The 26,953-nt window shown below is 40.5% G+C and overlaps 1 protein-coding gene across 1 annotated transcript; it reads right to left on the reverse strand.

The window, feature by feature from the left end:
- Positions 1–22,420: 22,420 nt before the first annotated feature.
- Positions 22,421–23,477, reverse strand: LOC122433959 (small ubiquitin-related modifier 1-like). The gene has a single exon (XM_043457065.1). The coding sequence runs from the start codon at positions 23,363–23,365 to the stop codon at positions 23,060–23,062; it is 306 nt and encodes a 101-aa protein (XP_043313000.1). The 5' UTR covers positions 23,366–23,477; the 3' UTR covers positions 22,421–23,059.
- Between the last annotated feature and the right edge of the window lie 3,476 nt (positions 23,478–26,953).

A 26,953-nucleotide genomic window follows, 5' to 3' on the forward strand; every position in this document is an offset into this window, starting at 1 on the left:
TCATCCCAGCCTCACAATCACCCACTGAGTCCCAAAGTCTGCTCTTTACATCTGTGTCTCCTTGGCTTCCCTGAGTACAGGGTCATCAGTACCATCTTTTCATATTTCTGCTGTTGTAACTTTATATGTGGGAAAAGGCATTGCTTCTCCATGCTCAGCACTGCTGTAAAATTGACTTTTTAAATGAATCTGCATTTGTCAAAAAGAATCCATTTTTGATAAACTATATTACTTAAATAATAATATAAGTTGTAGTAGTTTCCAAGGGATGCTGTAACAAAGTACTACAAACTGGGTGGCTTAAAACAAGGGAAATTTAATCTTTCACGATCTTGACAACCAGAAGTCCAAACTCAAGGTGTCAGCAGGGCTGTGATGTTTTCATGGTCTCTAGAGGAAGATTCCTTCTTGCCTCTTCCAGCTTCTGATGGTTGCCAGAACCCTTGGCTTGTAGATGCATCACTCCAGCCTCTGTCTCCATCTTCACATAACCTTCTCCTCTCCATGTGTCTGTGTCCATATCTCGATCTTATGATAAGGGTGTCACATGCAGTTTCTGGGGGTTGGGCTGTCTTATAGACCACACGTGTGGGCAGCATTTCTGGGGGCTGGGCTGCCTTATAGACCACAATTTGGGCAGCATTTCTATGAGAACACAGCCCTGTTCAAGCCATCAGTGTCCTTAACTGGAACCTGATTCTGTTATCTCAAGTGAAAACCCACCATCCTTGTACTCTGAGGGGACTTCCATTGATCTGGTCACTACTTCCCAGTTCCTGGTTTTAGCCTCTCATTTCCTCAGTCCTCCGGCACCCCTCCCCACAGGGAAACAAAGACCTTTGACTCTGAGACTTAAATTAATTATAGAAAGTAATTATTACATGCCATCCCTCAAAGAGCCTGATCTGCAATTGATTACGTGGCAAAAAGAGGCAACGTAGATTTTTAAAAGAGTAATCTTCTGTTGGAAGTGAGGATTAAAATGGTCACTATTTAAAATTGAGCAAGAAACTCTTGGGAGAAAAAAAATAAATCTTTTAAAAAGTTTCATGAAATCTTGAGGAGCTCTGAATATTAGGAAATTTTCCTGTCTCATTTGTTGAAGTAATAAAGTGTAAAGAAATGGTAAATCTGATTAGCCATGCTTGTCTAATATCAGGCTACAGTCTAAAAAGAAAGAAAGAATATCCAAAACTTCAATCACTGTTGTTTTCTGTGTTTAATCAGTTTTTTAAAAAAGTTCTCCAAGGCTATTCAGCAAACAATGGTGGTCAGGTACTCACAAAAAGTATTCAGGAACCCATGGGCCAGTGACTAAGGCATGCATTTTTTAGTATTGTTGAAAGTCATTATCTCTTCACAATGTTAAGTTCAGATGCTTCTTGGTTGTTTGTGAACCACCCTGGTTTTCACAGACCAATGGGGGAATGCAGAAACTGTTTCCATGGTGATGAGACTTTCCTCCTAGCAACTATGCCTCCCCTACCTCTCACCTTTCTCCACCATCAGGAGTTCAGATAGGATTTCTGCAAAGAACTGGGATGGTTATGCAGCAAGAATTCTGTGGTTTTTCCAAGTGCAGCTACTGTAGGTCTCTACGTAGTTGGTGAATCTTCCCTCCCCACCTGTGGAGATGGTCACAGAGCCATTAAAATCCAATCAAAATCTTCTCACATTCAAAATCATTCCATCAATAACATTTTACTTAATATCTCAGTATATGAGAGACCCTTCGCCAGATCAGGGGTTGCCAACTAAAGCCAGAGGCCAAATCCAGCCTGCCGTGTGTGTTTATAACTAAAGTGTACTGGAGGCAGCCAGTTTGATTACTGTCTATGGCTGTTTTCACGCCCCAGAGGCAGTTGAGTAGTGGGCAGGAGTGACAAAGACAGGATGGCCCATAAGCCTAAAAAACATTTTCTATCTGACCCTCCCCAGGAAAAGTTTGTCAATTCTTACCCTAGATGATATGGAACCAAAATCTAGTAAGGAAGATCGCAAAGCACAGAAATGAGTACAACGTGCTACAGTAAAGATACATGACTAAACAAAAGCTGTAAAGAATTCCTGTGTACCACCGAGGATGTGAGTGTGCTGAGAAAAATCCCTAGCGGAAGTAATACTGAAAAGATATACAAATTTGGGGTGGGAGGGAAAAGGCATGCTAGATAAGGAGTGGAGAGCAAGCAGAGGATGGGAAAGAGGTGCCAGCCAGCATCCTGACGCCTGGGAAACCAGTGGACCCTGGACAGGACCAGGCATTCGGGAAGGACTGCTCCCACCTGAAGCGTGAGTTCACAGTGGCGGAGGGAGAGAGCTTGTGAAAGCAGGAGGTGAAGCCAAAATTATTCAGGCTCCTTACAGTCAAACGCAGGAAGTGGTTTTATTCTGTAAGGAATGAGGACCCACTAAACTGACAACTGATCTGATGGAAGTTTTATTAAAAACAAATTCAAGGGCGGGGGGGCTGGGACGGAAGCTCTAGGGGGAGGGGATATATAGTTGATCACATGGTTGTAGAGAGATACTAACAGAACATTGTAGAGCAATGATTCTCCAATTAAAAATAAATGTTTTAAAAAGCAAATTCAAAAAACCAGATGAGGATTCAAAAATCCTCACAGAGAGAGGAAATAGAGGGAGAGAGGACCTACTTGATATTTGTCGTCTGTATCATGTTGATTCTGAGTCAGACACCATTCTAAGTGCTTCACAGATATTAACTCACTCACTCCTCCTGTCACCCTAGAGATAAACGCTGTCATGATTGCCACTTTATAAATGAGAAGTCTGTGGCTAACTTGCTCAAAGTCCTGCCCTGAAATCTTCAGAGTCAGGATCTGAATCCAGGATATCCGGTTTCCAGAGTCAGACTTCTGTAATCAGTTACAAGATCATTACAAGAGTGTAAGAATGAGATGGCAAGCATTTGATTAGACTTACTGCAATGGCACATACGAGGTGTTCCACAATTATATTCAATGAGTAAACGATGAATGAAAGAAGACGGGAAAAAGGAAATAATAGGTACAAAGATCACTGGGGTGGGAGAAGTGGGAAATCAATAGCATTCAAAGTCTAATACAAAAAATTTGAAGGTGATGTCAGAGATCCTTCTTAGTTCCCTTAAGGATGGCCAAAAGGATGATGGAAATGACACAAAAACTAGAACAGAAAGTCAGCTCTGGGGATGAAGTGGTAAATTCAATCTGAGATAAACAGACAATGGATTTGATGAGATGGCAGAGCATCCAAGTGGCAACGCCAGCAAGCCCTTGGAGGTGTAACACCCGAAGCCAGGAGAAAGCCCAACTCAGAATAAGGCTTGGTGGTTGGGCAGCACAGAAGTAACGGGAGGGACAGGATATCTCTCTCACACGGATGGGAAAAAATGAAGTGATCTTCACTGGTGACACGCACAATACATAAAGAAAAGTGTTAGATGATGGCAAGGTGCAAAATTGGCTTAGTGAAAAGAACATGGAGTGAAAAGAGCTGGCTCTAAAGGAAATTGAGAAACAGAGGAGAATATCTATCATTTAGTGTCCCATGTAAGCCAGGGTTCTGACACTGTCTTCAGGGGTCACAGTGAGGCTGAAATGAGTGGTGGTGTAACTCCCCTTGAGAGCAGGGGAGCCAGAGTTAGAGGGGAGAAGACTTACAGAAGGACTCAAGCCAGGATGTAAGCCCCAGTCTGCCACCCCCCACCCCCCACACACACATCCAGCATAGCAACAAAATTTCTGTTTAAATTCCATATTAAACATACTTTGTAATTACATGAATTCTCGTAAATGTATCAATTCTAACTCTTCCCTTTTTCTGTCAGCTCAGACAACCGATCTCACAGACTCTTGGAACAAATTCCCTCTTAGATATTCTGATTCTGTAGTGGAGTCCCATTGACTCAGTATATATCTCAAATAACAGGATTTCTTCACACAAATGTCATGATTGACAAAGCCAAGGGAAAACCTATGAAGGAAAACCTATTTGGGGGTGAGACTAAGAGCCCAGATGCCAAGCAATGGCTATACAAGTCCTGTGTCCACAGACACTCATGTTAATATTATGTAGCTTATTCCCTCTACTAGCAAATGGGACTGAGGATCAGGAAATATTTCAGGCAAGCAGTTCAAGGCTTCATATACAGAACGGGTCTCTGAAGTCTCTTAAAATGTCACCCCTTTGCAAGTGTGGGCGAAGGGATTGCACTCTGCAAAATTGCAAAACACATCTGGGTTGGCATTTCTTGAAACTAATTACCCTCCATATGAAACATCTAGCAGAAAGCAAAAGCATTTTCTATCCCTGGGAGGAGATATGATTCTGGTATATCTAAGACATGACTGCAGGCACAGAGCTAAAAGCCTCTCGGTACAACACTTAAGAATTATTAATGCATTTCTCTTTTTTCATTGTGATAAAATTCACATTATATAAAACATACTCTTTCAACCATATTTAACTGTAGAGTTCAGTGGTACTCAGTCCATTCCCACTGTTGTGCGACTCTCGCCATCATCCACCTCCCGGATTTCTCACCTTCCTAAAGTGAAACTCTGTCCCCGTTGGTGAGATGCCCTGTCTTTTGGGAAAGCCCTTTCTGGGTAACGGGAGCTGCACTAAATGAAGTGGGCTGATGGGGAGAGAGGCGGGGACACCGGGCTGAGTGGGAACATCGTGAAAACAGCTGTGAGTCTACGGCAGGACTCATGTAACTCTGCCTACCGTATCAGGGCTTCAAGTCAATGTCAATTCTAGATTATGTACTCAAGTTGCTAGTCTCTTCTCCCCCTTTGAAAAGAAGGACAGTAACTTCGTGGTACATGGCCCCTTTCTTTCCTTAATGATCGATTGCTTCATGTCCTAAACCCAGCATTCCCTAGAAGTGCCTCTACTCTTCCTAGAAGACAATTCCACACGCCCTCCTTGGGGAGCTGTCTCTGACGCCCCAGGGAAGTTGCTCTCTACTTCCATCTAGGTTCCCGTAGCACTGTAGTCTCCTATCGTTCCCACTGCTCTGCCAGCCTAGATGAACTTGTCTTCACTTCTAAACAGTGAGCTCCTTGGGGCCAGCACCCGTGTCCTCATTACCCAGGACAGTGTACCGGTAGTGGGCACGTCCTCAGACATTCTCCAAGCCCCAAGGACCAACAACCACTGTCTCCTCCTATATGGGCTTAACCAGTGTCCCCCCACAACCTCAGAATGTGACCTTGCTTGGAAATAGGGTCTTTGTGTGCTGAGTCATAAGTCACTTCAGTCGGGTCCAACTCTGTGACTCTGTGGACTGTAGCCTGCCAGGTTCCTCTGTCCATGGGATTCTCCAGGCAAGAGTACTGGAGTGGGTTGCCATGCCCCCTTCCAGGGGATCTTCCCAACCTAGGGACTGAACCCATGTCTCTTATGTCTCCTATATTGGCAGATGAGTTCTTTAGGGTCTTTGTAGATGCACTTAATATATGGTGTGAGATGGGATGTTATTGAAATAGGGTGGGCCCTAAATCCAGCAGTGTGCTCATATAAGAGACAGAAAAGGAGAAAAAGAGGGATACATGGGAAAGAAGACCCCGTGAAGACAGAGGCAGATTCTGCAGTGATGTGGCCACAAGCCAAGGAACACCAGGAGCCACCAAAAGCTGGGAGGAGGGTAAGGATTCTCCCCAGAGCCTTCAGAGGGAGTATGACCCTGGAAACACTTTGATTCTGGACTTCTGGTCTCCAGGACTGTGAGGGAGCACATTTCTGTTGTGTTAAAACACCAAGTTGGTGGAAATTTGTTACAGCAGCTCTAATAAACTTATATTTTCTTTCTCTAGACAGGCTTCCCACCAGTCTGTATGGTTTCAGATTCTGGGTGGCTATGCTGAAACCTCAAGACTCTGCTCTCCCCCACCTCACCCCCAGGCTCTCCCAGTGCTGGGCACAAATCTAAGCTGGACAACAAGCTTCCTTCTGTGGGTGTTAGGGGAATAATAAGAAATAAATGGTCTTTCCAACGCTTACATCTCAGTCAAGTTTCTGCCCAAAAGTCATCATCTCATGGACACATTCCCCAATATCCTGTCTAGAAATCTTCTCATGACCCTAGATACATTGTCCATGTCATTTTCCTTTGTAACCCTGATTTCTACCTGGCATTGTTTTATTTATGTCCTTCTTTCTTGTTTTTGTTCCTCTGACCTCCCTCCTAAGAGTGTAGCCCCCAGGAAAGTAAAGACAAGGTCTACCTGGTTTAGTGCCGTATTTCCAGCCCTTGGACTCAGCTTTACACTCAGTGAGACACATGAGACACAGAGAAATCCAGGTGAGAGATGAAGAATCCAAGTCTCCTGTCCCTCGGAGCCCCTGTCCCTGTTTCAGCCCTTCCTGAGGCCAGATCTTATTTCCGTCTTTGATTTCTGCTGAACATTCTGACCAAATGTGCTCCTGCAAACTTAAATTATTGGTTTGTGTTTCTTTTGTCTACACAAGAAACCAAAGAGATGTAGCTACCACACAATGAGACTTGATAAGAGCTCCAGCATCTCAGAGGAGAAAATAACAGAATGGAAAACAGAATGAATTAAAGTATAAATAAACTAATTAAATCAAAACTGACTCTTAACAAGGCTAGTCTTATGAGTAATTAAGGTAATTTGAAAATTGTAGGGTATATTCACTACCTTCTGAATTTATCTTACCACCAAATAGAGTGTCTGAAGTTTCCATCACTAGGGATTTTAGAAACTCTCCAGTCAAGTGTATATATATATATACACACACACACACCTGGAAAGAGCAAAACTTTAGCTAGTGATTATTTTAACAGGTCTCAGAGAGCTAGACTTTCCTGAATGATGTATAAACTAGTCACCTTGTCAAAGGACAAAGGGACAAATTGCAGACATGGGAAATGGCAGGAGAGCAAAGATGAATTTCAACCACTTTTCTAGCTTGAAGCTGGTTTTATACTCCTGGGGAATTATTAATTTTATATCCATGGAAGACTGACTGTATTGATGGCCCAATGAATGGCCACTCTGGATCTTGCTTTTACATGGTGATTCTACAACTCCAGGTTGGGTCTGCTTCCACACTGCAGGTTGGGTCTCTTTCTCCACTGCTTGACTCTGAGCTGTCCTGTGATTTGTTTTGGCCAAAATAAAGAAATGGCAGAAGCAACATCGTACCTGGATCTCAAGAGGTCCATTTGATTCCACTGTTTCTTGGAAACCTACTACTTCCAGGAAAACAAGCCCAGCCCACCCTGCTAGGAAATGAGACCCATGACTCTGTACTCCCTACCCCACCCTTTCAACTATAGCTGACCAGCAGACATGTCAATGAATCCGTCCTGGACCAGCCAGCTCCCAACTGAACTCCTAGCTTTTCACAGATACACGATAGAGAACAGTCAAGCTAAGCCCACACCGATCATACTCAAAAGTAATCAAATGCTCACGTTCTCATCTTTGGAGTTTTGGAGTAGCTTGTTACACAGTAACAGCTGAGTGACAAAATCTCAGCCTACTCTGGAAATCCCATATCTGAAAATATGCTATTTTCTAAAACCATCTAAAGTTTTAGATTCTGGTGCCATCTTCTCTAATAGAATGTATACTTGGTGACTGAGTTTTCCAGGTTTGTCTCCCAGCTTCTACTTACTGTTCCACAGCACATCATCACCAGGTGTGACAGTATTTTTCTCGCTGGGATTTCAAGAATGCATCTCTCTTTACTGTAGATTCAGCACTGTGCCTAACACACTACCGAATGTGTGAGTGAGCTCCCAATCTGGTTTCCTTGATTCCTTTTGATTTAGAACAAACTTGTCAGGCGCCTAGTCCATAAACCTTCGGATAAATAATCCTGCCTCTGTAGCTAAGGTGCATCTCAGGGGCTTGCTATAGGAGACCATTCAGAGCATGCCTCTTTTCATCATCAATGGAAATGAGATAACAAGCATGCAGGAAACAACGGGAAAATAAATGCAGTACACGAGTCTTTGAAAGTATAGGATTGATGAAGATTGTCTTCGTTGCATCTCAGGACTCTATATGTCCCACTCAATATCACCAACTACTTTTACCAAAAGAAAAGTTCTGTCCCTAAATATATTAGATCCCCTTTCAGAGGATGTACATATCTTCTCCCCTTGTCACCTCCTAATAAGATTAATGAAATAAGATAATGTATTCAAAGGACATAGCACAATGCCTAGCACAGGATTAAAAGCTTGGTGAATTATGTTGTCATCATTTTTATAAGATAGAAATAGTCATGCATCAAACTTCTGGTATCTTTAGGATAAATCAGTACAGGAAAAAAAAAAAAACCCAGTCCATCCCACACTAACCCTTGCCCTCAGTTCATTGTAGAAGCAGATTAGCAGCCCACTTCATAGGCAGTAGGTTGTCAGAAAACACAAAGGCCTGGACAGTCCTGGAAAAGGAGCAAAACGTAAAGAGACATTTTCTCAAATCCATGGAAACTAGGGACTTACATAAACCTCATTATACAATTTGCCATTGCTACAGATTCATGTACTATTTTCAGCTTGGTTTTGCTTTTACATTTTAAAAGAAGCCATCCTGCATCTGCCAAAATATGAATTGAGACAGCCACACACCTGCCACCTTCACCAGAGCTCATGCTCCCCAGCAGGGCCGTCACCGTTCTGTAGAAGCGCCATCCTTTCCTAGGGCTTATGGCTCACGCTGCTGGGTGAGTGATGGTGTGATAGTGACATCTTCCCCCGGACCTGATTTCAACTAGGGCATTAAAAATGGAAAATCATCATTCACATGTCGTTGAATCTCCACAGGGGAGAGGGTCAGAATGTGGCAGTTCTAATGGTACAGAGTGAAATCACTTTTATTTCCCAGATCCATAAATAGAAACTGCAATTGTATTTCTATTTTGACAATAAGATCAAAGATGAGTTGGGAAATGGGAGATGTGTGCCTGGACTTTTTGTTACTAGAGATGTTAAATTACAACCCACTCTGTACCCCAGCCCCCAAATACCAAGTAACTTAAGTCTAAGGATCTCTTTCCAGGTCTCTCCATCTGACTCTTGATGTAGCCAGTTTATCCTTCCCTTTCAGGGGATGGGTTTTGAGAGCAGCGTGTTGCAATCGGCTCACAGTCAATGATGGTGACTCTCGTTCCAACTCTGCATTCAGCGTGCTCCGTGGGCATGCCGGTGACTTCAAATCCACCGTGATGGGAATATTTACACCACAGAAGATGACCAAAGCTACAAACCTGATCTTTTTTTTTCATTTTTCTAAAGATAGCTGGCTGTTAAACATTTATTATCAGCATAGCACTGGTTTTAAGAAAGGTGTGTGGGAGCAATCATGAGGGTATCAGATGCTTAAACAGAAGGAATTGATAGTGTTAGAAATGGGAAATGGCAGCGGGAAAGGATTCAGGAAACGGGGCCCCAGGGAGAATACCACCACCTGCTTCACCATTTCTCTGGAATTTGGCAATGCCCCACCCCAGACTATAGGACACCCCCATCCTACACTCACCAGACACATACATTCGTGTATACTCACCTTCAACCTGAAATTCCTTATTAACCATCACCAAAGGCACTCATAAAAGTCATAGATTGTACTCTCTGAAGCTGTACAGATAAAACTTGTATTTCACACACTAAATAATCTTTCCAGAAAGTAGTACCATATACTTGCAAACTGCTCTGAAACTTTTATTTTAAAAATTTTTACAAAGATATATCAGTGCTTAATTTTTACTTCTTTTCCTGTAAAGTATAAGGAAACTATTCATATTTGTGTCAAGCTGCTAGTTTTTAAGTAGAAACCCAATGCCTGCCTGTATTTTGTTTGGCTGCTGAATTAATTAAATCCTTGAGACAGTGAAAAGCAATAAACTGCTCATAACAAATCGGTTACTTCATGCTTTTCAGTACTTGAACTGTGAAGGGCAACCTAATCTCTACTTGAGATGACAGGTATGACTTCCAAATTATTTATTTTTCTTCCTTTGTCTACTAGAAAGAAAAGCTTTTATAGCACTGCAAAAAGTAGGAAATGTATGTCTGAGATGTTAATATTGGTGCAAAGTTGGGCTCTCAATCAAATCTTATCTACAGACCTAAAGGAGTCAAACTGGATACACGGTACACACATATTCTGAAAATCTTTGGGTCAAATTTCAAATAAGCTGTGGGAGAAGCAAATACTGAATAAACTTTGGACTAATGAAATATCTATCTGACATACCCACGGAAACTTCTGCAGAGTCTTCCAACCAAGGCCCACAGACTCGGGTGCTCAGTAACAGTTTTGTCTGCTCCGGGTCCTCCCATCTTAAATTAAAAAACAAACAAAAAGAACAGCTCCCTTGGGCTGTTTTGAGGAATCTCCCGGGCTCCGTCCCACTTCCCTGCTCTCTTTCACTCTTCACTCCCCTCCAGTCAGGCTTCAATGCCTCTACTCCACTGAAACCACTCTTGTCAAGGTCACTGAGAGTCTCAGGGTCACTTGTCCGTGACCATCTGACTGAGTTTCTCAACAGGAGTCGTACTTGGGACAACACCTTCCTCTAAGCACTTTATCCTCTTAGCTTTAATGATTCTTTTACTCCTACTTCACTAGCTTCTCCTTCCCACACTCTTTGCTGGCTCCTCCTCTTGGAGAGGCTCACACTCTAATTGTTAACACGGCTGAGCAATTCTGCCTCCTTCTCTGCTCATCTCCATCTCCATCTCTTCCAGGCTGATGTCATTAGAGAACAACATCTTTCAACGATATCTATATGCAGGTGACTTCCCGATGGGCAGCCCCAACCCTGGCTCCCACGTTTCCATTTGCTGGGCTTGCAAATTATGTAGTCAGCCCTGTGCTCAATGCAGGCTGGCTGAACTCACCAATGAGAGATGGAATAAGGATGCTTTTGAGCTGTGGTGTTGGAGAAGACTCCTGAGAGTCCCTTGGACTGCAAGGAGCTCCAACCAGTCCATCCTAAAGGAGATCAGTCCTGGGTGTTCATTGGAAGGACTGATGCTGAAGCTGAAACTCCAATACTTTGGCCACCTCATGCGAAGAGTTGACTCATTGGAAAAGACCCTGATGCTGGGAAAGATTGAGGGCAGGAGGAGAAGGGGACAACAGAGGATGAGATGGCTGGATGGCATCACCGACTCGATGGACATGAGTTTGGGTGAACTCCAGGAGTTGGTGTTGGGCGGGGAGGCCTGGGATGCTGTGGTTCATGGGGTCGCAGAGTTGGACACGACTGAGCGACTGAACTGGACTGAATGTCTTTATGCAGCATTTTATGTCTATAACTTTCACAGGGGAACATTTGTTAACTTCACAGATTTCTCTAATATGCAGATTAACAAGGAGATAAAGACCTTTAGCAGAAAATCACAATCATTTCCCAGGGAAAATTCCATTGTATTAAACCAGCAATTCAAAAACCAGTGTATAATTCCATATGCTATTTTAATCTTTAGAATTTTGTCACAAACCATTACTCTGCTTCTCAGAAAATAGAAAGCAGGTAAACTAACTAGTGATAGTAATGGGGATTGATCTTTCTTTACAATTTACTTTTCAGTTCCAATGAGTGCTTTTAGTATTCATGCCTTAATTCATCTGTCCTTAAAATGGACATAAGTAATTCCTTCTGTTTTAAGAAATAATATAAAAATATTATAAAATAATATAATAATAAAAATAAAAAATAATAATAAAAAATAATATAAAAATATAAGAAATAACATAAAATAATATAATAATAAAATAATAAAAAATAATATAAAAATATAAGAAATAACATAAAAAAAGAACTGTAGATTTCACTCCTCTGATTCCTGAGGAGTCTTCTGAAGCTTTAGGATTGAGTCTATGGACAATGGCCTACTGTTAAAGCCACCCCTCAACCATCACCTGCCTTTATCAAACTTCCTTACTAATTTCACACCCTTCTTTGTATTAAATATTAGAGATTCTGACTTTAATAACAGACTTTGCTTTGTAATTGCCACTTTCTTCCATCTTTACACTTACGGTGATGATTCAATAGTGCCCTTCTCTGCTGCCCTTTTTAAGATTATTGTTGTTACTATTAGTGATAGTATTACTATTGCTATCTCCTTTCTTCCTGTGTCTTTGAACTATAGGCCAGGGAAAGACTGGAGTTAGTAAGACTTTTAGTTTCTAGTCTTGACTATGTTATCTGTCAGTCATGTAAGCTTAGTATGTAGAGTTATAAGTATTTTTAAATGAAGAAATGATTGTGCATGGGGTCAAATGAACTCGCCAATAGAAAACACTAAAGGATCAAAGTAACCTGAGGCCATTGTGATTTTCATCCTCATTCTAGAAATCAATCCACCGTGGCTTTCGTTTTCAAACTTTTTAAGTAATAAAAGCTGTAGCATTCCTAAATGCAGGTAGGATCTCATTTTCCAAGTTTACCAGATAAGGGGGTTTCAGACCTCTCTCCTCTCAAGACCTATCTACAAAAATCTTTTCCCGTGAGATCTCTTCCATTGCCAACTGTGAAGATTAATCCTTGGATTTAAGGTATCTACATGATTACTAGTGAAGAATCCTCCCTCTTTTCCAGTAAGTCATCCAAAGCTGATAATGGTCCTCAGACAGTGCATGCTGTTTGAAGACTTCATAAGACTGAAATTGCAGATGAGCTGGGTACATGATCGAACAAGTGTGTTATTAAAGAGTGCCCATGGATGCACCTGATAAAACTTGTATTTCACACATTAAATAATCTTTCCAGCTAACCTCTCGCCCAATCTGCCCCCTTCCCTCAGCATGTATTATGCTCCTCCAGTACATCAGGCTCCCTTCTTCCCTCTTCTGTTCTTACCTCTCCGGCATTCTGAAGGAAAGCTGATGCTCTGGCTTTGAGGAGATGCACAGAAAGTACAATTAACTGCGATGAGACCAAGCTACCTCTGGGAAAATTCTACCAGCCCCTTACCTCCCTTTTCCCCACTCCTTCTTCCCTTCCAGAGCAAAGCTCTCCCCATCTCTTGAAGCCCAGTGAAAGTTATGCTGCCTCTGGCCACCCTCTGAGCCTCCTGCCCATTGTATTAAAGTGCCATTCTTTCTAAACTCCCCACCTTTGAAAACTCCGGATTACATCCCTTGAATCTTAGATAGACGGTAGAAGAAAAGGAGTTTAATTATATTGACCCACATCCTTCATTTATCATTCAGTTTGCATTTCTAGGGCTATCTCATGACTAAGATCCCATTCAACCTGCATTTCTTTCACATATGTCAGATATTGAATGGTTTAATGACACAGGGAGATGAGTGTAAGTGATATTTGCAAGCTACCTAAGGAGATATATGGAGTTATCCAATTTCCAGGTGTTGCCAACTCAAATGATTTCCAGTTGGAAAATGTTAAACTGTGTTGTATGTAGGTAATAGAAAAAGGAAAGAAGAGCTACTGGTGAAAAAGAGAAACTTACCTAAATCTTACCCTTTAGGCTACTCTCACTGTACCTATAAAGATCCAGGGAGGATGGAGGAAAAGTGTTGATAAACCAATTTCCTTCCCCAACAGAGGGATCAGAGTTTCATAAAGAATCTGCCTACCAATGCAGGAGACACAGGTTCGATCCCTGGGTTGGGAAGATCCCCTGGAGTAGGAAATGGCAACCTGCTCCAGTATTCTTGCCTAGAGAATCCCATGAGCAGAGAAGCCTGGCAAGCTACAGGCCACGGGGTCACAAAGAGTCGGACATGACGGATTGCACACAGCATAGCACACAAAACTCCCCTTAAGCCAAGAACCACTTTGCTACTTTAACTGAGAGACAGCCCTAGAGTCAATGATAGGAGTAAGATGGCCTAGATAGCTGATTTAGAGGAATTCTTTGTACCATAGCAACTGGATCATTCTCATTTTTGTGTTCTCAGCAGGACCTAGACAGTGCATTGTGTATAAAATCGATCACTGATGAATTGGTTCTCTACTGGAGAAACTAGTTAGGTGTAATCAGCTATTCTATAGTCTGATACCCATAGTGCAGTCCATCATAGTCTCAAGAGCAATGTTTTTGCCCCTCAGTTGAAAGGAGACAATTTGCATTACAGGAGGATGTGTACCACTCTAACTTAGAGTGTATTAGGTTCTGCCCTGGACCAGCTACCAATCACTGGGAGAAAAAGTATCACCTCTAATCAAAATGCATACAAACCACAGCACCTGGGACTCTTGATTATGGCCCCAGAGTAAGTTCAGCATCTCCCCGGGTCCCTTTTCTTTTTATTCTGCAGCCCCCACATATATCCAGGTTGGTACTATAAAAAGAAAAAATTTAGTCATTTCCACAAATACATTTCCACTGATATGGAAGTTACTTACAGCTCAGTCATGTCTATGAACATGATGCATTTTCTATAAGTTATATTTGATTACAACACTAAACCCCTCTCACATTTTCTCAGTCTCATGATGTATTATCCATCACTATTTTTTATTTCAAGGTGATATTGGTTTACGCCCAATTAAGAATACAACATCTCCTCTTTTAGAAAATAATCTATAGAGCAGCACTAGTAACATTCCAAAATGGTCAGAAAAGAAGTGCTTTTTCAAGAAAAAAATAGAAAAAATAAAAGGTGTGCTGGTTAAGAGCAAGTGTTATGTTTATGTTTAAATGTTTGTATTAGCACTTGCCACTATCTGTCAACACACTGATTATCTGAAAAATCTGAACAAAGAGGCTAAGAAAATGCAATTGTGATGATGCCAAATATAGCTATCTTTGTATTTTAGACAATACCATTTAGATCACATTCATGTGTATTTTCATTTACTCATGAGCTGCCAGATTCTAAAGTATCAGTGAGCTATTCAGTCAGCTAAAAACAAGAATTTCCATATCATATTAGGTAAAATAAGGTATTGACCTTTTTGTTGCCTTTTAAAATGACCTCCTTGTATCTTTAAATAGAAAATGACTTTAACAGAAAAAAATGTCTTTAGTCAAAGTAAAAAGTTCACAGGTTATTTTGGTAATGTTGGAGAGGAAATGTTATCTTAAGATATGATATTAACAAATATTCTGATTGTGGATTTTGACTCTGAACTTTCAATCAAGTGGCATTGCCTAAATAACACACTGTGAAATTTGAGAAGAGAAACAACTGGATTAATTTCTGAAGCTTCAATAATCTTAAGAGTAATGGGAATACCCACACGATTGCAAAAGAACCCCCAAATCATCAAGGCCAGGTTATGAGGTTCCTAGCTTCTTTTTCCTTTGCAGCATCTTGATAATACAAACATTCTGAACTTCAGAATCTGAACTCCTAATTCACCATCTAAACAAATGAAACCATTTACTGTGAAACTTAGGAAAGTCCAAGCACTTGCTTTGCATCGGATCTTCCATCTGAGTATACTCTCTCTTAACAGTGTGCTTTTGTAAATGTGGATTAAGCTTCTGTAAATTATGATATAATATCAAGATTTTGCCATCAAAATAGAAAATGGGTTAAAGTTTTAAAATCTACTACTGCTAAGAATAAATAGACTCTAAAAAATATTTTTAAAGATCCTCCCAATCCTCCCTTTCAGAGCTCTCTAGCCAGTAATAACTATTACAACACAAAATAGCTCAAGAAGAAATTTTGAGATGGGTGGCATATCAGCTACAGAAATAATAAGGTTAGGTAAACTATGCCCGTGTACAAACTAGAACAATCAATCAGTCAGCAAATGGCTGAGTATCTGTGAACAAAATACTGCTCTCAGTGCTGTGAGGCCATTCAATATTAAATGCCGGCAAGGAAAAAATTAATCAGTCAATCTAAGAAAGAAATGGACAATTTTACTTGAGTCAGATTGAGGATTATAACCCAGGAACAGCCTCTCTGAATGCTCTGAGAACTGTTCCACTCATTAGAGGTCAAAGCACAGTTATATAAGGTTTTGAGACCGAGGGCTGTACTTTAATGACAATTTCACAATCCAGATCTATGCAAGCAAAGCAAGCAATGAGTCATGGATCATCACGATCCCTCACAAGATAAAGGAGGAAGGTTATCACCTAAGGAGTTGTCTGGCTGGTGCTGGAAGAATGTTGCTTTTCACAGTTGAGCAGGTATTTCCACCGATGGCGAGGTTTGTTCCGTGCATAAAGCAAATACATAATGCACAGTAGAGGGCAAAGAGGAAGCCAAAGGGCAGAGAAAATGGTTTCTGTTTAAATTTCTTTTGACTTGCCTTAGAATATGAATTTTTATTTCATCAATACAATTCATAACTGAATTAAGCCCTCCAAGGCCTTTAAATTCTATACTGGTGATAAGAGATTCAATTTATAAAATGAATTCAGAAAATAGAGACGCTGTGTTGATGCTTGCTTAGTTTCATCAGACCTAGATATCACACCTAATCAATAAGGGTAATAATGCCTATTCCAGGGATCATTGAGAGAATTATGTCAGATAAATGTCTCTAAAACGCCGGGGGCAGTACTTGTCACTTCATTGACTTCCGTTAAATGACGGTGGTGACCAGTGCTGCTGTGATTCTTCCTGCCGCTGCTATTAATGAAGGGCTCACACCAGAGGGGGCAGTCAGGAAACCTCTGCGCTATACATGATGGATTTAAAGGACAGATTACACTTGAATCCCAAATAAATGGGAAGATTTGTGGTCCTGAGGTCCTTCGTGAAAAGACGGTGAGGGCTGAGAACCTAGGAAACACCAGCTGTGACCTCCTTCTAGCCCTTCAGAGAGACCGCACTCCCATGGCTTGGGGAGATTGATCAGGGATTCAGGATCAGGTGGGAGCTGCCTGCTCAATCTCTTCACAACCACAAATTTCTTCCTGTTATCTCAGAAATCAGAAGGCCTGCAAGAGGAAACACAAGACAGATCTTTTCCTAATGAACACCTCTCAGAACTTGACTCTTCCTCCTTCTTCTAGAGTTAAGCGCAACACAATACTAGTGTGAGGGGTGGATGGTCAAGCAGAGGGGGCCCCTGTTTTTCCCAGTCTCTCCTTTTTTTTTCTGGTTTTCCATTTCCTTGTTTCACTCAGAAATCTCTCTCCTCCCTGTGCTCCCATCCCCAGACTTCTGAACTCAAAATTGACTTCTCTTTATCCTGGTCCTGAGTATTGGATGCCCCAGAAAGAATATTTTGAGGTGTGGCTTTCAATTATATAGGGGAGTAATAAAACTGTTTCCTCCACACTCTTAGGTTTATTGTATAGACCCCTGCAAATTAGATGACATATGACAAATTAATAAAAGGGAGACAAATTTTATTTGATATTAATTTTTACATGATGTAGGGGTCTTCCTAGAAAAGAAGTGAAAACCCAAAGTGGATAGGGCTGAGAGCTTGTATATTAATACCTCTTTTTAACAAAGAGGGGATTTTAGGTTTCAAGGGACTTCACCATGGAAAAATAAATATGTGGGGGAAATGAATGGAAGATGAGGGCTTATGAAACCATGGGTAATCATTAGTCAAGTTCATTTCACCTGTCTTCATTAATCAAGGTCATTTTAACTTTTGCTACAAAAGACTTCCACATCCTCCAAGAGGCATATAACCTAAACAAGGAAGATGTTTGTCCCAGTTATTTTCTAGGAACTTGAAGTGAGCTGTGTTTAGTCCAGGCTGAGCTGGTTAGTACTACAAAAGACTACAGAGCCTCCAACCGGGCACGCAAAAGTGTCTGCTTGCTGCACTTTTGACATCAGAGGCACTATGCGCTCTATTTTTGGATGTGCCAATGCTTGCAGCTTAGTTATGCCTGCGCAGAAGGACCTGTTTTTCCAATCACCGTTCCCCATGCTCCCCATGTGCTCCTGAGGCCTCAGACCACCCTGCTTCTTTATTCTTTATCCCATAAATACCTGGAACCTCTGGCCTTCAGAGAGGTAGATCTGAGACTTGTTTTCCCATCTCCTCTCTTGGCCACCTTGGGAATAAAACTTCTCTTCGCTGCAGGTTTTGGCAACTCAACATTCTGGCTTGCTGTGCAACGGGCAAAGTGAGCCTGGTTTGGTAACACTATGAGCAAAGGTTATTTGTGCAGGTCCATCTTGGTGCCAACTTTCCCTCTCGTTCATGGCCACAAAACTTCCCTGGGAGAGGGGATTTATGGCAATTCTTATTTCTCGGGAGTTTCTACTTTTAGTCAGATAAGGGAAGTTCCAGGAAGGCTTATTTCTGCATCTGTTGAATCTCAAATGTCTTTAGCTCAAAGTAACACTTATGCCAAAGTGGTTTATTTGGGGGTGGCATATTCTGACCCTCTTCAAATTACAATGTGTGAGCAGGACAGTATTAAAACTTTCAAACTTAACTGCCTGATTTTGGCTCACCCAGTTCCTACTCCACGTCCCACATGAAGAGTGCAGTAAGATTGTCACAAAGGCAATACTTTTACTGTTGAGTGGTTATTTTAAGGTCTATGGGAGGACTTCCTGGTGGTCCAGTGGCTAAGACTCAGCACTCCCAACACACGGGGTCCTGGTTCCATCCCTGGTCAGGGAAGTAGATCTTGCATGGCAACTAAGACCTGGCTCAGCCAAAAATATATATATTAAAATAAATAAATAAATAAAGGTCTATGGGAGCTTCTATAAGGCACCTCTACTAATACAATCTGAGCTACAGAAAGCGCATGAAATCATCTAAACTGACTCTGTTAAGGTTTCAAGGTTATGTGTGTATATAACCGCATAGGCATGTGTGGCATAAATTGTGATGAAACTTCAGAGAATAGGCGTGCAGAATATTTATTTTATTTGTCAAAGTCATGATCTCATTTCTTTTTTTCATGATCTTTAATGGAACTATGATTCCAAATTTATTTGTTTAAGAATATTCCTGATGCAGAGAGAGAAATGAAATCTTTAGGGTAGTCATCAAACATAACCTTCAGAATTTTTCGCCCATGCCTTACTTCTAGAAAAAGCAGAAACCAAACTTTTTCGTCTTATAAAAGATCCATATAAATTCTCAGTAATTTTTGGTTCAAGTGAAAGTGATGCTTTTTCAAAACAAAATGCCTTTTGTGATTTAAAATGTTGATGACAATTCCGCGCCTAAGTCTCTGTATGTCAATGGTAGCATATGTGTCTTTCTGTATTCCAATATTGCCAACATTTCTCTAGTTCTCCATTACTCTAACACCCTGGGTTAGGCTCAAACTGCAAGTTACTATGACAACGGAGATAACTGGCTGCTGACACCAGTGGATTCCTCTGTAAATCACACTTTTAAGGGTAATTTTTCTAACAAAATATTGGTTAAATTGCCTCAAAGTTAAGGCAATTATGTTTCAGATGATAAACATCAGAGTAAAGAGAAAAGCAAATTTACTAACTCTAGACCAGGATTACAACAATGCAAACTGCAGACAGATGCAGTTTTAGTGGTTGGGGCTCCTTACTCCACACACTGCTGTTGGTTCTGAGCAGAGTAATGCAGGCGTCTCATTTCATCGGTTTATTGAGTAGTAAAACCATTCATACTGGTCTTCCCTTATTTCACCTTATTGTCATACTGTGATTCTTCAATGTCTTGCCACGGAAATGGTTTCTTTGATACAACTGAGATGGAAATAACTTATTTTCTGCTATTAATTTCATCCATTAAAATCTCATAGTACTTAAATGGTCACCTATGTACAAAGGTCCGTCTTGTCAAGGCTGTGGTTTTCCCAGTAGTCATGTATGGATGTGAGAGCTGGACTGTGAAGAACGTTGAGCACAGAAGAATTGATGCTTTTGAACTGTGGTGTTGGAGAAGACTCTTGAGAGTGCCTTGGACTGCAAGGAGATCCAACCAGTCCATCCTAAAGGAGATCAGTCCTGGGTGTTCATTGGAAGGACTGATACTGAAGCTCAAACTCCAATACTTTGGCCACCTGATGCGAAGAGCCGACTCATTTGAAAAGACCCTAATGGTGGGAGGGATTGGGAGCAGGAGGAGAAGGGGATGACAGAGGATGAGATGGCTGGATGGCATCACCGACTCAATGGACATGAGTTTGAGTAAACTCCGGGAGTTGGTGATGGACAGGGAGGCCTGGCGTGCTGCGATTCATGGGGTTGCAAAGAGTCAGACACCACTGAGCGACTGAACTGAACTGAACTGAATGGTTCCAGTTTATTCTACATATGTATATAACTGAGTGGTCCCCTGTGAGACTTCAGACAAACAGGGCTGCAGTCATCTCATGGCTCAAATGGGCCAGAGACCTGCATCTAAGATTGTTCCCATCATTCCTGACAGACCTCAATTCCTGTCCTGTGGGTTCCTCCAGAAGACAGCTCCCAATACAGAAGCAGGCTTCCCCCAGAGCAAGTGATCCAAAGGAAAGAGAAAGTATTCAAAAGGAGGAAAATCAAGTGCTACTTCTTGAAAAAAAAGGAGCATGAAAGAATTTGTGCACATAGATTTAAAACCACCACATCAGAGTTATGTAAATGTTAACTAGTATTACTCTTCTGATACTTTTACCAAATCTACTACGGCTCAGTAATACTTTAAGACTTTGGTTTGGCTTTGCTTTTCTCTTGTATCTTCCCTTTTCTCTTTCTGCCATTCTGTAGGTAGCTGGTTGACCCCTCGCTGGCCTCTAGGGACTTATGTGGCTTCAGAAAACAGGAACTGGCTCACCAATCTGCTTAGGTCCCCTCAGTGGCCAGCGGAGTCACAGTCTGGGTCTCAAAACAGTTTTACTGCCATTTGTTTTCGGATTTATCACTTTATAGTTCCTCAGATGTTCTACTCTGCTTTTGAAGTGGGGGGAGCTGTGTGGGAAAAGAAGCTAAATAGTAATATACATTATGTACAGAAGTTTAATTTTTCTCAGTGATTGTCCATTAAAAGAAACAACAAATATAAGAAATATTGTTTTCTAGCATTTTACCAACTAGAAATTGCTATTCTCTTTTTTAACTCTGACTATTGATTCACCAGAACACCTGTTTTGATTTATCCTATAATTTAGAGCTTGCTGTGTATTAAAAATAGAGATTGGAAAGAGATATTACAAATATAGAAGGGGGATATGCACATGTTAAACATACAGCTAGAGTTCTGATTAATAAGTGTTAAACAAAATGACTTTTATTCTAACAAGCTGTTATGCATGTTTCAGTAAAATAGCAATTAATCATGACTCAATGCTATTTAAAGATGTGTATTGTTATTGCTTTACTTTACTTAGAGGGATAATCCTCAGTCTCATTCTTCACATACACACACCTACCTCCATACCCACATACACCCACATACAAGAATTGCAAAGATTTTTTTCTCTTGTTTCCTTTTAACTACAAAGGCAAATTTTTTCAGGGTCAAAAATGTTTAAATTTCATTAAATTTTTTTAAAAAAGAGGAAAAGTCATGCAATCTTCCAGAGGTAAATACTTCTACATTTTTCCTATTCTAGTTGAAATGATATAGTATATTCAATTTTGTATCCTGATTAACATTAAAGCATAAGTTGTCTCCCTTCATTAAGAACTCTTCAGATATATATTACTAAATCAGGAAAGTTAATGAGGCCTGAAACAAAATAATTTCTTGGCTTATATTCATTTAGTCAGAAACTCAAATGATTTTGAATACTCTGATTCTAAGAGCATGTAGTCAATTACATTCAGTTCTGTTTTACTCATCAAATATTTATTGGATGCCTAACATGTGAGTGATAATAAGAAAAGAGTTTATAAGATGCTGCCCTTGCCCTCAAGGAACTAAAAATTTAGTTGAAAAGGCAAAATTGTGATACATTAAACAGTTAAATAATAATACAAAGCAGTATATAATGAGGAATTCAGAGGCACCGCACAGGCCATAGAGTTCAGAGATAAAAATATTTAAGAGTGATTTACGTAGCGGACAAAAGTGTGTGGCTGTCAACTCATAAACATACAATTACAGGCATAACCAGAAACCAGTTTCTTAGGCTATTCACCCATCTAGGACCATTCTGAAAATCCATTATTCCCCAGTTCCCTGACGGGGCAAGCAGGCATTGGGAAATAAGAATCCACACACGTTCAGCCCAGGATGGCAGAGATGGTGGCCATGGCAGATTACCATCTAACTCTTTCTACCCCACATACAAGTTATACATGGAAAACTGAATTACAAACAGTAAAACCATGCATTTATGATGGAAAATATGCAAACAAGATATGCAACTATTACAGATTTCCATTTAAATATGTTGATGGCTCCCAAGGTTAATGCAGATCACTTTTTCTTTTTTTTTTTTTTTTTACAGTTTTTACAAATATTTTGTTTATTTTAATGAAGCTGGTACAGACACTGTCCATTTAAAACCCATATCCCAGGCCAAAAAGTACAAATAAAGTAAAAAAGAGCAGTGTTCTGTTGAATAACTTTATTCAACACTTTATTCAAGCACTTCTGCATGAATAACTTTAACTGCTAATGAAAATTAGATCTTTTCTGGGATCTTCTGACAAGATTTTTCTTTCATCTTAAAATGCTTTCTCTTCAGTGAAGCCATCTTTGGAGTTAGTCATTATTCTCTGTCATTTTGACTCCAACTGGATATTCCTCTTCTTTTGGTCCAGACCCTCAGATTTTAAAAGTAGCTTCAAGTTAAGGAAAGGTCATTTTTCCACAGTTCTGTTTTCCAAAAAACTTCCATCTCCCACTGAAAGTCATAGTCCAGGAGTGAAGCAATCACATGCTAGAACTTCAGGGCCAATTGGAAAGTCATTAGGAACACTTGTATTAGTTGATCTTATTTATCACAAGCCTGCAAATGCACAGTCCTGGAAAAGGCGGGCTCTCTATGCACACATGTAATTTTTAAAAAGGAGAGAGTGATATGAAGGGGGCTGAGGTTTGCTCACCAAATCAGCACAATGAAAAGAAACAATAATGAATAATGGGCACTAGAATTCAAATTACCAGATGTTTTAAAGAGATGGGGTGCCAGTTTTCAATTCTGTTTTGAACACCACATTACAAAAGAACTATTTTTAAAAATAAAAAAGAATTAAGGGGAAAGAAAAAAAAATAAAAAGAATATCTAAACCGTTGAATGACCCCCTGTTTGTTCCTGATAAACTTCAATCACATCTTCTTCCTCCATTCCCAGTTCTTTTGGAGTGTGATTATCAGCAATTCTCTGACCTTCAAAGAGAAACCTGAGTGAATTCATAGGAACTCCCTGTCTTTGACAGTATGATTCTTTGAGTTTCTTGAGATGTGTCGTCATTTTCACTTTGAAGTGAATCTTACTGCTATCCTGTCCAATGACTTTGAGTTTAATATATTCTCCTTCCTTCTTATCCCCCAAGTCCTCGGTTGAAGGTTTTGCTTCCTGGTCAGACATGGTGACGGTGGCTTCCCCCGGGGTCTCCGCACACCAGCGGCCTCGGGTTGGTAGAACCTCGCTCCGGGGTTTACAAATCCGTCTCTCTACCCGACAGCACAACACCGCGGCTGGAGGGCCACTTTTTCTTAATTACTAATTTAAACATGTGAATCTATTTTGACCTCAGAACAGTTTCAGATCTTTCTTTTAAACATATAGAAAATGCATTTGAATGTGTTTAAAACAGCTTAAAGGAAATTTGTAAAATTCTTCTGGAATAAAAAATATAAATACATTAAACCACAAGATGAATTTTTCAGGAGGAGAACTGAAAACTGGCTTGAATGAGCATTATATTTGACTGTTAACTATTATAGTTATTGTCACAGTCATTATACAATTAAACTAAAACCACATCACCTATAATAGGAGGATCAATGGAATCAGAAAAATATACACTTAACATGTCATCTTTTTGTCTTTAGCTTCTAAGCACCTCTGAGATATTGGAGTCAAATATTGGGTCAAAGACACAATAAGAAATCCCTGTGCAACATGCAAAAGATTTTCCTTATCTTATGCATGGCCACATCTTTTACAAACTGTAATTTCCATGATGTTAAAGGATTTTATACTGTGATCTTTAGCAACAAGGCGGGACCTTAGCAAAGGAAAATTTATGCTGTTTTGTAATGTCTGGAAATGTAGCAGAAACATATCAGTAATGAATCTGGTTTCAAATCTTTGAGTAATTATTACTAATTTCCTTTCCACTGTATTACCACCCAAAAGATATAGCACAGGAATAATAAAATCACTCAGAGATTCAGTAGCCAAAAAGTCAACTACAAATTGGGTTTTGTTTAGACATTTATCTATTTTTAATGTCGTAAATGCTCAGTCTTTTTGTATTAGAAAGAATACTGGAACAGACATCTGAGTGGATAGGGAAAGAGGTTCAGGACTAGCATTAAGCCATTAGTTCTGAAATAAGCAACAGCCCCAGGCGGTAGTCTCATCAGAGGGAGGCTGCCATGCCTACAGCCACGGGGAGGCAGCCAGAGTGGGTGGGCTCCCCGACCCTTCTCCATCCACTCAGAAGCTGGAACTTCTCCATTCAATAGAATATAAACATAGGAGAGACAGGGTGACACCTGGGATGGGTAGTTCCCACGGTGCTGAACTAAAGATAGAGACATAAAGATAAAGAGATAAAGTTTGGTATTAGTATACTCACATTTTTCTCTGTTTTATTTGCTCAGAGCACCAAGTTGAAAGGAAAAAAAATTCCAGGGAAAAAATTCCCATATCAGCACCCTGGAACTAGAAGACTATGCCCAAGCTGGAAATTTAATTGTTTCTTAAGGATTATGTTTGTGCTTCTAAAGAGAAAATAACAAATGTATGAAAAGAGCAAAGGCCCAATGAAGGAATTTCTTTTGAAACTGATAAAACACTGAATGTGAAGATTAAAGGAATTTACTGAGACACAAACTCAATCAATTCAATGGTAGTCTTACATCCTGAGTAAAACCTTCAATTACTGCCATGTAATTAGACTAGATTGTTTGTGATCCTCCATATTTGCCACCCTCATTCTGCTGCGGCTTTACTATGGTGTTCAAGCCTTCATTTGGACAGTGGTAGATTCCAAGCCATCACTGGACTCACGGGCATCACTATTCTGGCTCACCAGGGTGTCACTACAAAATTCCTTTCTTTAATCAATAGGTCATGAAGACTAATCCACGGAGGTCATCATTTTCTAGATTTTCTAGAAAAATGATTCATAAACTTCATCTCACCTGCGTGATGCACTCAATCACCTCAGTCAAGTCTAACTCTTTGAGACACCATGAACAGTGGCCCACCAGGCTCCTCTGTCCATGGGATTTTTCAGGCAAGAATACTGGAGCGGGTGGCCATTTTCCACCCCAGGGATTCATCACAACCCAGGGATTGAACCCATGTCTCTTGCATCCCCTGCATTGGCAGGCAGATTCTTTACCATGGCAACACCTGGGAAGCTTATGACTTGGAAAACCCAACCCAGCCAGAGGTCACAGGCAAAAGCAATGCCTGTCTTAGAAACACAGCACACGAAAATGTTCAGCTGAGGATCAGTGAGCATATGCCCTCTGAACAGGAGAGCACAGGCGCCTTATGTGACAGCTGAATGATATTCTTGTTGCACACATAGTGTCATGGTGTGTAAATCCCTGATGAATGACTTTGGGATTTAAAGCGAGTTCTTTAGTTTCAATATCAGAATTTAAATGAGAGTTAATGGACCAAGATTGAAAAATAAAGGGAAAAAAAAATCTACCTGAAGATCATGTGACAGTCATCCATTGTTTACAAATATACAAAAAAAGACAGACTTAAAATGTCTCACCAACAACATCAGTTGACAAAAGACACTGGAGCAATGTCTGTGAAATTTGTGAGGAAAGGAATATGAACCAAGAATGTCCAGAAAGTCAGTCTCAGGTATGAAAATGCCCCCAGACCCTCTATGGATAATCTCGCTTGGGAAAAACAACTTCAAAGGGTACTCCAACCAAGATGAATCAAAAATTTAAAAACTTAATAATAGTCTACCTTTATAAAAGGTCTCTTGAGACTTAACTTATTTAGTTAGAATTCCAAACTTGGAAATGCAACTGGATATGTGTTGTTAGAAGTATTCAATAGCCTGGGGACATATCTTTCCCATAATTATAGAAAATGTGTTTCTTGAGCCCCATTCTTCACCCCAGAGTTCAGCTGGAATCCTTTGTTTGGCATATCTAAAGTGGAAGTGAGAGTTGCTCAGTCATGTCTGACTCTTTGCAATCCCATGGATTGTAGCCCACTAGGCTCCTCTGTCCATGGAATTCTCCAGGTCAAAATATTGGAATGGTAGCTGTTCCCTTCTCCAGGGGATCTTCCCAATCCAGGGATCGATCCAAGGTCTCCCACATTGCAGGCAGATTCTTGACCAGCTGAACTACCAGGGAAGCCCTTGGCATATCTAAGGATCATTTAAAAGACTACTTGGCAGGTGATCTCCCTGGTGGTTAAGACTCCAGGCTTTCACTGCAGGGGGCACAAGTTTGATCCCTTGTTGGGGAACCAAGGATCCTGCATGCCACCAGGTGTGGCAAAAAAAAAAATTACTCGGCAAAGTTGGGGTCCCGCACTGCTAACAGTGGCTAAATGACTTCCTGCAGTTAAGACACGGGCTGGGAGAAACCTGAAAGGGAAGTTTCTTTTCCCCAAGTTCTGTCTCCTCACCCCTCAACATACACAATCAGAATTTCCTGGAAATAAGTGGGAACCATTTAATTGCCAAGTAACCTGAAAACTTATTCTCAATATTTTAATTCATTTTTAATGACCCGAATGATTAACTTTGGCTATGAAAGATAAACATATCATCTGTCACTAGCCCCACTGCACAGCATCTTCAACCAAAGTTTTGTGATATTCCTCCTCTCATTATGCCATAAAAATTACTATTTATTGTGTCCTTGGATTTTTTCAGTTATGTTTACCTTTATTAACATTAGCCTCACCCATGATTTACATAAGAACCCATTATTCATTACTATTGTGTACTTTTAA

The sequence above is a fragment of the Cervus canadensis genome, chromosome 33, assembly GCF_019320065.1.
Source record: "Cervus canadensis isolate Bull #8, Minnesota chromosome 33, ASM1932006v1, whole genome shotgun sequence".
In the NCBI taxonomy this organism is placed as follows: Eukaryota; Metazoa; Chordata; class Mammalia; order Artiodactyla; family Cervidae; genus Cervus; species Cervus canadensis.

Coding starts and splice junctions, on each gene's coding strand:
- LOC122433959 (XM_043457065.1), bottom strand. CDS start 23,365: ATGTCTGACCAGGAAGCAAAACCTTCAACCGAGGACTTGGGGGATAAG.